This window comes from Centrocercus urophasianus, unplaced genomic scaffold, assembly GCF_019232065.1.
Source record: "Centrocercus urophasianus isolate 14NV4802_14NV808 unplaced genomic scaffold, USGS_Curo_1.0 seq_10, whole genome shotgun sequence".
Classification (NCBI taxonomy): domain Eukaryota; kingdom Metazoa; phylum Chordata; class Aves; order Galliformes; family Phasianidae; genus Centrocercus; species Centrocercus urophasianus.
Window position 1 is genome coordinate 65,213,348 of NW_024884142.1, and position 13,027 is coordinate 65,226,374.

At 43.9% G+C, this 13,027-nt stretch overlaps 1 protein-coding gene across 1 annotated transcript; it reads left to right on the plus strand.

Annotated features, from left to right (window-relative positions):
* Window positions 1–8,847: 8,847 nt before the first annotated feature.
* On the plus strand, window positions 8,848–11,642 carry MAP10 (microtubule associated protein 10). Its single transcript, XM_042817452.1, is given in 2 exon segments — window positions 8,848–9,020; window positions 9,022–11,642. Coding segments are annotated over 2 exon segments (2,748 nt in total). The 3' UTR covers window positions 11,597–11,642.
* Window positions 11,643–13,027: the final 1,385 nt, after the last annotated feature.

Below are 13,027 nucleotides of genomic sequence, written 5' to 3' on the forward strand. Positions count from 1 at the left end.
TTTGTTTGTGAGGGCAGAATGCCACCTCTCGCCTACTGATGACTTCAGACCAGCAGCTCCTCTGGGCCCCCAGATACCAGCAATGGAGTCATACCACAATGCGACCCAGAGCAGTAGTGACCAAAGGCCACGACCAGCATGCTTTCTCTCAGATGGCTTTGAGTATCTGCAAACTCTGTGCTCTCCCATTCTGAAAAGCACACACAGGCATTGCTGAGCTGACAGCCTCGCTTATTCCAGATAATAGTGTCTCCTTCTTGCCTGTGAGATTTCCAAGCAGTTTCCAGCAAACCTCACCACAGCTATGCAAATAGCCTGCCACCAATTATACTAATGATATATTCTCCAGCTTGCAGATCAGATAAGATCACAGCACAGTGTTTAAAGACCTGCCTTTTACACATCTAGAGACTGTGCCAAGCAGCAGTACATTATAGAGCACAGCCTTTGTTTGTACAACAAGAAATAACCCTCTACTGGAGTATTTCTTGTTGTGTACATGGGACATTATAGAATTAGACCAGTATAGTTGAACAATTAAGATTATTTTTCCCAGGGCTGACAATTTTCTTGAATAACATTCTTTTTCCCTACCCCCTCAGTCTTTTCTCATAGAGTATTTTACTTCACGCTGGGGCAGTTTTGGGTGTAAATATGGACACTGAGAGCTCCTTGCTGACACCTCAGTGCTCCCCTAGGTTAAGGCACCCATCAGCTGTTTGCTCTTGTTTGCACGCTTAGGATTGAGTCAATCACCAGATTTGGAATAGGAAAAAATTATGTTTCAGACCAGTTCATCAGAGGCTGACGCTTTTCGTGTCTCCCTCTGCAGCGCTACACGTGGTCTGGAAGCGACTGCAAACATCATTTAGCAAATCTGCTAGTAAGAAGGACTTCAAAATGCCCTCGAGCTCTCATTACACCTCCCATGGCATAACGGTTGTAGCACTTAGTCTTTTAGCACAGACTGTTGTGAGAAGCACGGAAATGTCCATGCAGCATCCTGGGGTGAGATGAGCTATAGTGCACAGGTGTGTAGCGTGCCTTTCTGCAGCTCCAGAGGCACTGCCTCCAGGATCTAGGCGCCGTCCTTTGGCCCCATATGTGGCTGATCCCCTGCTCCAGAATGACTGCCAGGGAGGGAGCTCTGGTGGCTCTGTAGATGCAAATTAACACTACAAGAACATGATATGTAGAGCTATTGTATCTAGGTTCATTTACAGTGTGAGAGGTGAAAGAAAGTCTTTTGGGGGTGGGGGTGTAGTTTATCTCTGTGTTCAGTTTCCAGTTGGTCAGATGAGTTCCACCTGCAATACCATATCAAGCTCAAGCCCTCAACCCCAGTGGCTACATAAGCAATGTGCTGGACTTTGCTTTGCTTCTCTTCTCGAGAAGACTCTTAACATTAGCATAAGAAAAATCAAACAACTGTTCCTCCGCCAACATATTCAAACAAAGACTGAAGTGTAGAGCTCAAGAACAATGCTCTCAATTTTAGACATTCAACCAAGCCTTGGTTTCCTATACAGTCATCAGACAAAAAGAGGCTGTCCCACACAGCCAGCTATTGCCATACCTCTCCAAGTTGCAGTGCTGCATTCCAGGTGCACACAGGAGAATGAACCTTTTTTTGTCAGCCCACAAAAGCTCAGGTGAGTTTTCAGAAAGTATTTAACCCCCTGCCTGTTTGCAATGGTACAGATAGCTTTCAGTAAAAGTGAGAAAGTATTGGGGGGAAGGAATCCTCCTCAGAGAATTTCCAGTGTTAAAGCCTTCCTGAAAGATGTCATTATAAAGAAATGAATGAATGCATTTGTCAGCCTCTGTGAGGTTTCAGAGAGGCTTCTATTTTTATCTTTTTTATCCCTTGGAGGAGCTGAGAACTAATATTTGCAATGCCTGACTGAGGATATTAATGTTTTCAAAAAGCTGCCATTCCTTCCAGGGAAGGAAATAGAGTAACCTGTTTGGATTTTTTCACTTGTTTGTCTCTTGAAATCAAATTTCTACAACTGTATTTCCAGTAAGATGTGCCTGCAGGACCATCCCAACCTTCCATTCCCCTCTACTTATCTGTTATTGAATCTTAACAAATCTGAATGATGTGTGAGCAGCTAATACACGTCCCAAATACAAATCCTTTCTTTTCCCATTCTTTCTGCAATGCTATGCTACATGCTATTGTTTAGCCTGGATTTACAGACAGCGCAGAGAGACCACAGGCTTACGTAAAATCAGGATATGTGTTTACTGAAGATAAAATGCTGAGACAGAAAAAAAAAAAAGAAAAAAGAAAATAACAATGAAAAAGATGTTTTCAGAACAGACTAATATAAAGTGTGTTATATCAGTACCAAACTCTCCGAGCATAATGATCTGCTTGGAGCAGAAACATTTCTATTTGTAGTTAGCAAAGCAATAAGTCATTAGTCCAGTTACTGGTATTTTCAGCCTCGTACAAGCAAATCTGAGAAGGCTTCTTGAAAAACCATCACCCGCTCCTGCAAGCCCGTATGAGACTTCTCCAAGAGACAGTAGATGTTGCATTTGATGAAGCAAATGAGGCAGTGCTGAGCACACAGAGGCTAGGTCTGTTGTCAGAGCAGCATTTCTGGCCTCCTTGGCCCCCAACAGCAAATGATCATGAATGGAAATTGAAGCTAGAGATCCCATCAAAAGGAGATGGTGAACAGCTCACTGTATGAGGTTGTATTAAGGACCCTCCCTCGATGGAACAAAGGTTTCATATCTTTTGTCATTCCTCACATTTTGAATTTCACTCTTCACGACCAGAAGCCATTCCCAGTGTAGTCACATGATCACTGTGTTACTACTTAATCATGAGAATAGGATGAGGTGCAGCAACCTCCAAGTGCCCTGCCACAGAAACAGGGTGAGCCTGCATTTTCTAGAACTTTTTCTTCTTGATTATTTTCCTTGCAGAATTGAAATAAGCAATTTAAAAGTGAATTTGCATTAGCATATTGAGGACAGTTTATTATTTATGAGATGGAAATCAGGATCTTGGATGACTGAACTCATTAAAGACCATTTGGTGTAGTTCCCATCTATTTCCTCCACGGCACCCACACAACAAATAATTCACAGAGTAATTAATGCCATGTCTTCCCAAACAATGCATGCTTCCGACAGGAACAGTTCAAATAGGAAATGCACAAAACTGCACTGAAATAGCAATAAGCTTAAAATACACACCAGCAAAACAAGGAAATCATGTGTCAGGGCAATCACGGCTGCTGTAACCGACCTTACTGGGCCACAGACATCCCAGAATTAGCTCAGAGAAAGCCCATGGAGTTAGACAAGGGGGAGTGTGGATGACCAGGCCTTGGCCTTGGCACAGATCTCACCTGCAACTGCAACAGGCAGCACTTTGTCTTTTTTGCCCAAGCAGACTACACAGCACAGCAGGAGAGAAACAAGCCACTTTTCCTCCCCAGCTGTAGCCCACTGTTTGTATAGCAGTGAATTAAATACCTTCCTAGTATTGCTTCTATCTGCAAAAGGTTCCTAATGCACAGCTATGCTCTGCAATGGAGCGTCACCCTGGGATTTCCAGCCAGGGCCAGCTGAGGAACTGGTTAGCAGGGCAGCTGTGTCAGCACAAGCTGTGCCTGGGCTAGCCTTCGAGGAGGTGGGCAGATGATCAGCTCAGACAGGCTGACACAGTTTTGAAGCCTAAAAGCACGCATGGCAATACAGTGAGCTATGTGTATGCATCGTCCTCTCTGAGCTCCTTCCCATGTGCTGCAAAACCCGCTCCTAAAATGAGGGAAGGAGTGAGATGGGTCTCTCAGTAATGAATTGCTCCCTTCCAGCCTCTCTTCATCTCCTGCAAAGGGCTGGTAACCCGACCACGGGGCTGTAACTCTCTGACTCAGGAGTGAGCAAAACAATCCTAATGGCCACTCAGCAGATCTGTGGAACACTGGCTAGGACTTATAAGAGGAACTCAGGCACAGAGAAATAAGATCTCCCCAAGAAAATGCACAGCAAAAGAGGAAGCTGAAAGCAGATCTCTAGATTCCCATGTTTAGCAGCCTAAAACACAGCTTATTCTTTCTCTGTAATCAGTAGTGATGTAACAGGGCAAGATTTCGCTATGTGCATACGTTTAAGCTTCACATCACAGCTACTGCCATTGTGAATACTGGTCAGCAAGTCAATGGGATCAGTAGAACATCAGAGAGAGATACCCCTTGTTTACTAGTTAAGTGTAAGGACAGAAGCTTGAAGGGATGGAGCCAGTTGAGATCCCTGAGCCAAAGCTGTTAGCCAAGAAAATGACCTTATGTTTAGAACTGAAATCACACTGCCAAGCAAGTCAGGATGCTCATTAGAGAGCCACCTCTAACATCTTTCCACCTTACTGAGCCATGCGTTTGCCTGCACATCTCCTTGGAAGACAGGAAGGGATGCAAAGAACACAGAGGTAATTGGTTCCTCTTGTTACCACTTCTACAAGCAACTTCACACCTCCTGTTCACTAAGTGGGATGGGATATTCCTATCCCCTTCCTAGCAGGCACAGGCCCTCAGGAATCACGCAGCCCTCATACACAAACAGAGAGGGGGATCTGGTCCAGCTCTGCAGCTCAGCTGTAACAACATTCTTGGCTCTTTTTCTTTTGCTCTCTCAGAAGAGCTCCCAAAACAGACAAATTTATATTAATTTTATCTTAGAGGGAAAAGAAAAACAGTTTAGATGTTGAGAACGTGCAGTAAACAAAACAGCTGTATTGTAAATCCTTAAAAAAAGCCATACTTTACAATGATAATTATGGCAGATTAAACAATGAGTGTCATCAGTGTGATGGTACAATGCACACAGTACTAACCGTTTCCTACTCAAATATTTACAAACGTCTCCAATTTTTTATTCTAATGAAATCTCATCTCACTTTTGAATTGGCATCAGAAACCATTCTGAGACTCAAAAGAGCTTTCACTGTCAGAGGCTCTGTCAGATATCTGAACTGCAATTTGCCCTTAGTGGTTCCCAGAAGAGTTGAGCCAGAAGAGTGCTGTAAACGTGGCTTTGTAGGAAGTGATGAGCCTGAAAAATCATTGCCTACAGTGAGAACTCTAAACCTGGAGAGAGGCTGAAGACTTACCCGCCTGTACCATTACAACACAAATTGTAAGGATCCCCACACTCTGAAGTAAAGTTTTAGCACAGATTTTTTCTGCTTCACAAATGCATGCACACACAGCTGTGCAGTCATGATTAAGTGATCCTCCTCAGATGGCCAAGCACCTGGAATCTTGTCATCATTCAACACACGTGTGTGACAGGTATGGGCTGAAATCATGAAGCCAAATAAAATAAACCAATCTCTTTGAGAACTTTCCAAGAGCTTCCCAGCTATTGGATGGGAAATAGCATAATGTAAACTATCATATATTAATTAGTGTTGAATGACAGCATGTGAACCCACAGGGCTTCGATTAATACCAAGTGAGTCTATGATGTTCATGTTTTATAACAAATAAGTGGAAGGCTCATGGTAAAGCCTTCATGTGCTAATGACACCAGTTAAGTAAATTTGTTTTGTACATTGCTGGGCATTATGCAAGAAATATTCAATGGGCTGAGTCTTAAGGTTGATTCTTCACTGTTGTTTAGTTTTAAGCAAAATGTCTATTGGCTTTAATAAGACCTTTGTTTAAATAAAGGAAATCACCTCAGGCATGACCCTTATGGATATGTCTCATTGTCATGTTCAATATAGTTGTCTAAGCTCCTGTATTTGTGACATCCTGCTTCCTCTGGGCTCTTACAGCGTCATTCTCCCTTAAGTACTTGCCAGATTTTTGGATGTTTTCTCCAACTATTTGCTTAGGCTGTGTTTGCCCAAAGCCAAGAAAGATGCTGAAGACTTCTCAGTGTAGAAAGAGAAGCTGCGTTTTGCCACAGTCCTATTAATTGTTGAAAAGATTTGGAACCAGAAGGCGAGTTGGTATGGGCTGCATTTCCAAGTTGGCTGTGAAAGCCACAGATTCACACATGCCTTAAAAGCCAACCATTTTCCCAGCCCCAATGTAATGAGAAAACAACCTGGAGTGCCTCTCCTGCTGACTCTGCAGAAGTAACTAAGCCATGAGCTTTAACTCTCACCACTCTGGGAAAGTAAAACACGAAAGGCAGCAATGAAATCGTTAAAGGGATAGGAAACAAACTGGTGTTTGCCAAATGGAGAAGGGCCATATGACTAAGCCAATATTGTTTACTTAAACACTTCCCAAAGCCTGCTAAAGATAGTAAAGCATAAAAATAAACATGAGAGCTATCAAACTGAACTAAGAGTAGTCAACAAGCACCTTTAGGGTAGCAACATAAGGAAGGTGGTTTGGAACTGTACATCTGATTAGGTTTTGTGCCAGCTTTTCTGGCCACTCTATATGAGGGATATTTTACGGACAGGAGAGTACACCCTGGGAACTGTGGAAAGATCCCACTATCTTCCATTTGAAGTAGATTTTCTAAAGCACCTGTCCTAATAATACCATTACAGCTCTTACTAGACTGCTCATACAGCATCAGATCTGAGTCAAAACAAAATTAAGGAGCATGAAATAGAATTTGAAAGTGGGAAACAGAAATATCCCTGCAAACTCTGCAAAATATATATGGAAACACACACAAATAGCAATTTCTGACTAGGTTTAACATTTCCATCTAACCTTATTCCTTTTGGAAACATTTTCTAGATTATTCAAGAGAGAAATCTAAAGTATTTCTGGGAAAAAAAATGCTTATGTAGTTTGTAATTCTTCATTTTCTTAGCTTTCTGAGCAAAAACTAGAAGTTATCAAAAGCTGCACCCTTATTCCTGAATTTCTTACTGTTTATCGCCCTTTGACAAGTGGCTGACTCAACAGACAACTGAGAAAAGACTGAATAAATCTTCTCTGGGAGGTATTTTAAGTTGGAGTATTTTAAGAACTGCTGTTACATTGCAGCTGAATATTCCAGCAGACTGTCTGACCCCCTTCTGAATCAGAGTGCCACCAGGCTAAATATTTGCACAAATTCCAAGTGTAGGCCTACAGATTCTGCATAGAGAAGAGCTGTTTTGCATCCAAGTGAACAACTGCTCTTTACTCTGGCATTTGATCTGTAAAAAGTGCAATCTGTAGAAATGACACCAGAATGGGTACTGTCATTGTAGATTCAGCATAATCCATGTTTTCTCAAGTGTTTCTTTTAATAGTCATATTTCTTAACCCACAAACTGGTTTACAACTGTACAGAGAGACCTCTCTCTATGCAGCAGGATCAATACATCTGAAATCCTACAAATGTTAAGGGCAAAGCAGAGGCATTTCAGAGCATTCAAAGGATTTGAACAGAAGTTGCTGAGCTGCTGTTAATGATACCAATTGTCTGGGTTGGAATTTTTTGAGAGGAAACGTTAGTACTTCAAAAATACAAATAAAGTCATTGAAAGACTTCACCAACTCAGCAAAATTTCTCACTCTTCCAGACATTCGAAAACCCAGACAAATTGATGTCTAGTCTCAGAGATTGCACTGAAAAGAAAGAGAGCTATTCAAAAAAGTTTACTGAATGCAACTGAGCTAGATTATAACAGGTATCTGCTGTCCTTAGGGCAGTAGCAGGTAATGAAATTTGGTTCTATAATCCTGCTTTTCTGAAGCAAGCCCAGTCCCTAAAGAGCTCCTCTGTGACATGCAATCTAGAAGTGTGTTATCACAAGTCTCCTTATAAAGGTGAGTACCAAACCTCAGGACTATTGGAAAAAGAAACAACTTCTTTTTTTCTCTAACTTGCAACAACAGTGAAATGTAGTTTTCTGTTTATTTCGAAATGTGTTCTTGTTGAGTTAATAGAACACATCAATGGGAACAAACTTGAAGTCTATACCTTTCTGTTTGAGTACGTGTTCTGTTGCTAATTGACACCACTTATTCACACCTAAAGTTTTCACAAAAGGAATTTCATTTGTATTGCACGTATAGAATGAAATACAGGAGTAAGGCTGATCGTCAGATTCACATGGAACTGCTGAGCAGCTGTTTGACCAGTGCCTGTTGCCCTCAACATATCTGCGGTCTTTTGTCATCCTCTCTTTACAGAGAATGGCAATTAAACTGTCAAGCCCTCATGGGATGGGAAAGGGCTGGAGGAAAAGGAAACAGAAGGAAAACAGACAACTGATGACAGGAGACAAATGTGCTATGGACATGGGCTGGCCATTTGTTTCATCTGTCACAATGCCAGTACAATGGGAATACCTGAACACTAGCAGTGTCAATGGCAAATGACTTGCCTTAGTCCTTAGACTCACCTACTCAGAATAGAGGCAGCAGAGAAATTGTGAAGAACTTAATTATTTACTACTGAAGCACTGGCCACAATTCAGATAAACTCCTTAACTGTCTTCTCAGAACAGCTAAGGAAAGACATCCTTTAAATAACAATGATCAAGGGAACTTACAAACTGTGAAGAGTTCTTTATTCAATTCTGTTTCTTACTTTTCTAAAAAGCATTTGTGATTTGATAGAGGTTAGGAATGGGGGGAGGAGGGGGAAGGGGAGAGAAGGGGGGCAAAGGAGATAATAAAAGGAATAAAGGAAGAGAGGACTGTTTTTTTCTTTCAGGTACCCTCCAGCTGGTGAATGGTGAGGGCATACTGTGACCTTAATTGAACATTAGGATACATTTTTTGAGCATAATTACTAATTGAACAGAATAATTATCTTCCCAGCTAGGCAAGTATTTCTTGTGCCTGCGGTGAGTCTCGTTTAAGGGAAAGGCGGTCCGCGTGGGGAGCGGTCCCTTCCCCACACACGAGCTAAGAGATGCCGCTCCCCTATTCCATGCGGCTTTACTCAAGCGGGTCCATCACAGCTTCTAGCCTACATGGAGCTGGGAGAAAAAATACGAATTTAAAAACGCATCTCCAAGCCTCCGCTAGGACACGGGAGTCCTCGGAGCACCGCTCGTCTCTCCACCGGCGGAGTCAAGGGCTGACCGCCCGGACTACAGCTCCCAGCGTCCTTTGCAAAGACGCGTTGCCGAGACAACGACCAAAGGGCGTCCTCGGGGCGCGGGGGCGCCGGCCACCCTCCCGCCGAGTGAGCCGCGCTTCGCTCGCGAGAGCCACGCTTAAACTGCGGCAAACTCTCGCGCGAGGCTGTCATGTCAGCGGCGTGCGGCGGCGATGGGCTGTTCGCGCTGGAGGTGCTGGTGGAGGCGGTGCGGGTAGCGGCCTCGGGCCCCGCGCTGCGTCCGGCCGTGGCGCTGCGCCTCCTCGGTTTCCCTACCCTTCTACTGCGCCCCGCCGCCTCCGCCCCGCCGCTCCGGCCCGGCCGGGCCTTCCCCTTCGGCCGCGGCAAACGCTGCCTCTTCCGCTGGCGCCGCGACTCGCTTTGCGCCGCGCTCCGCCGCCAGCCGCTCCGCGCCCTGTTGCTGGCGCTGCCAGCCGGGCTCGCTCCGGAGTCCCCCCGCCTCCTAGGCAGCTGCAACGTCTCGCTGGCCCCCGCCGCCGCCGAGGTGCCGCAGCGGCCCGAGGAGCCCGTGCGCTGGGGCCGCCGCGGCCGCTTCCCGCTCAGGGACGCGGCGGGCCGCACGGTCGGGGAGCTGGTGCTGGGCTTCCGCCTCAGCAGCCTGGAGGCCGGGGACCGGTCGGGCCCCGCCACGCCGCCCCGCGCCTCTCCTGCGCCGGAGGACGAGGAGGAGGAGGATGAGGAGGAAGAAGAAGAAGAGCGAGGCGAGGAGGACGGCAACGTCATCTGCCCTCCCGTGCTGTATTACAGTCGTGAGCCGGCTGAGCCTCGTCTGCCACCAGCAGCAGCCATGGGGTGCTGGCAGCATGTGGTACAAAGCCCACAAGAGCAAAGTGAGGTCCAAAGCCCCCCACGCTCCAGTGCTGGACCCTCCTTGCTACAGCCCAGCAGCCCCCAGCAACTCCACAGCACCCTGGCGCAGTTGCCGCTGCTCAGTGCCTTGCTGGCAGAGCTGTCTGTGCTCACCCGCTCTGCTACACCTGCTGATGTCCATCCACATCTGGCCTGGCTCTATCAGGCCCCAGGGGACTGTGGCAAGGGTCCACGGCCATCCAGCCATTCCCCTGCCCTCAAGCCTGCAGAGGTGCCGGTGAGGCCAAGCAGGAGCAGTGAAGCTACCAGCTCTCAGTTCAAGCAAGGCCAGCAGCAGACTACGTTACAAGGGTCTTCTCAGGCTAGGAAAAGATCTAAGAAAGCTGCACCCCATGAAGAGACAAAATCTGAAAAAAACTTCAAAACTAAGGAAAACACACCTCCCAGAAGGAAACTATTGTATGGGCTGACAAATACACTGAGGTTACGGCTGCAGCAAAACAATCCCGATAAGCTGATACAGCTTGAAAGGAGAGAACAGTACAGAAAAAAGCAAGTAGAGATGTTGAAGGTGAGAAGCCCATTATCCAAAAGAAAGCTGCTCAAAAATGCTGAAGAACAGTGTGTGGTTTCTCACAGGCAGTGTTCCAAGGGAGACAGTTCAAAGCAGAATGGTCAGGTTGATGAAACTGTTGAGACTTCATTACAAAACAGTGCTCTCAATGAGTACTGTTCTGGTACAGGTGTTTTTCCTGACCTACAGAAGCAGTCTGCTGAAAGTCTGTTGAGGAACAATGGGTTTGCAAGCAAAGAACATCCATGCAAATCAACAGTAGCCTCCTTACAGGAGAAAACTATATTAAAGTTTGCTCACAAAGAAAAGGACTTGAAAGTTCAGCTCCCAGAAGCTTTCGCATCAGATGCCAGTGTGAAGGGAAGCAATGATAATGAGGAAGCAATACACTTCATCCATCCTAAAATCATGGAGCACGATAATACCTCTGTTGCGAGTGATCAGAAACGAAGCCCTAGCAGAACTGCTGAAAAAAACTCTGAATTCATATACTCAGATGACTTTGTTGCCAGTCCTGACAACATAGTTTATTCAGAAGATTTCACCAGTGCTGAGTGTACAGACAGAGACTTGGAAGCTCTTGACAGCAGTCCTGAACCTCTCTGGCTTGAAAGCCCAAACCGACCTTGGTCAGATACAGAAGTGGAATCCAGCAGGTCCAGAGTTTCAAAAGCAAGTGAAAGAGCTGAAAGTACGTCAGATCTTCTGCCAATGCATTCATCTTCATCACCAGTCTCTTCTTTGAAGAGAAACCATGGCTTGAAAAACAGCAAAGGAACTGGTGGTGAATCTGTTGATTTACTTAATGACACCTCTCTCTGGGCAGGATTATTAGATGAAGAGCAGGAAGCCCATCAGGTTGATAAGGAAGAGAACAGAGTTGATGAGCATATTAAACAGGCATCTATACTGAGAAGTGAGCAAGTTAGCTCTGATACTGATCTGAATATAGGAAAAGGGCAGACCTCTGCAGAAAACAGTCAGTCAGTAACTGAAGTGTGCTCCTATTTACCACGTAACTTGTCTGGTCTTGAACTTAGTGATGTGGAAAACAGTAGGTCTGGCAAAGATGATGATGTTTTGGGAGACCTACGTACTCAATACAAAGATATCAGTGAACTTGTAATAAACAATCTTCCAGGATACACAGTGTAATTTTAAGTTGTCACTGTCTGGATTAAAATATGGTATATTTAAACTATTTTTATAAAGTTTGTTACATTTAGTTATAATTAATACAAGTTAAGGCTATATCATGCATATTTATACATCGGTCAGTTTACACACGAGTTTTTCAGGTAAACTACTAGAATCTCTACGTGGATCTTGATCATTATCTAGAGGATGACTTCAGTGTCAGTATAGAATCATTGAATCATAGAACCATAGAATCACAAGGTTGGAAAAGACCTACAAGAACATCTAGTCCAACCGTCCTCCTATCATCATTACTACCCACTAAGCTACTAAACCAAATCTCGTAGCAGCTAAACCATATCTTGTAGCAGACATCCTAACACAAAAATAATCTGATCAGCACAGGAAGTATAATATACTGTCAAAAGCAGAAATGAAAACAGAAGCAGAAAATGCAGTACTCAGAACTCGCCCAAGGTAAAAATAATAACATGTTACAGAAACAGCCAAGTACAAAATGCATTCCTAACTGAACATTAAATTTTTATCCCTCATGAAAATAGTTCTATGCTTCATAGCAAATAGTTACTTAAAACATACCGTCACAGCTAATAACAGCACATACTTTTATCAACTAATCTGTCTAATGAGGCATTTTTTCATTGTTCTGTCACTAAATATATAGACCAGAAGTAGATGAGCCCTTTCCCATTACTGTAGGTTGAAGTTTCTCATTTCAGTTAGATTTTCATGATTTATTATAAAATAGCTTAAGAATTATTGATGACTGTAAATCTGTATAATCTGGGAAAGCTTTAAGGAGTTGGAGAAAGTTACTTGACCTTGAAGAGTAAGAATGTGCAAAGAGAAGGAATAAGTGCAGTAAATTTTCCATGCTTCACAACTCCCTGATTGCATTCTGTGCCAGTGAGGAAGGGGTAGGAGGGGCAGGACCCACAGTCAAGAAACTGAACAAATGAGTGTATTACGTCTTGATTTAAAGATTCAAGCTAGTGAGAAATTTGCTATGTCTCCTTTTCTGTTCCCCTGGCTGAACTCCTATGTGCTACATCCCCTTTTCTGTTAAAATGCTTGAAATATCATCTGATGTTACCTTTTTGGTTTCTTACTTCATTTCTATGATTTCCAGTTTGATCATTGGACTTGCATCTTGTCTTCTATTTTACTAATTGTTGCCTAGTTTTGTTTTTTGTTTGTTTGTTGTTGTTGTTGTTGTTTGTGTCTATTCATACATCTGTTAGAAATTTCAGAGACAGTCTTTGAGTTGAATCTGAAGAGAGCTCAGAATTGCTGCCTTAGCTTTTAAGTCTTTTTTGTCCTCCCTTTCTACTTTCAGTCTAGACCATTTCTTTTGCCAACCTTACATTCCAAACTCACTCATCGTTTACATCATTTATCCTTAAGACTGTTAAATGACAGACTTGCCAA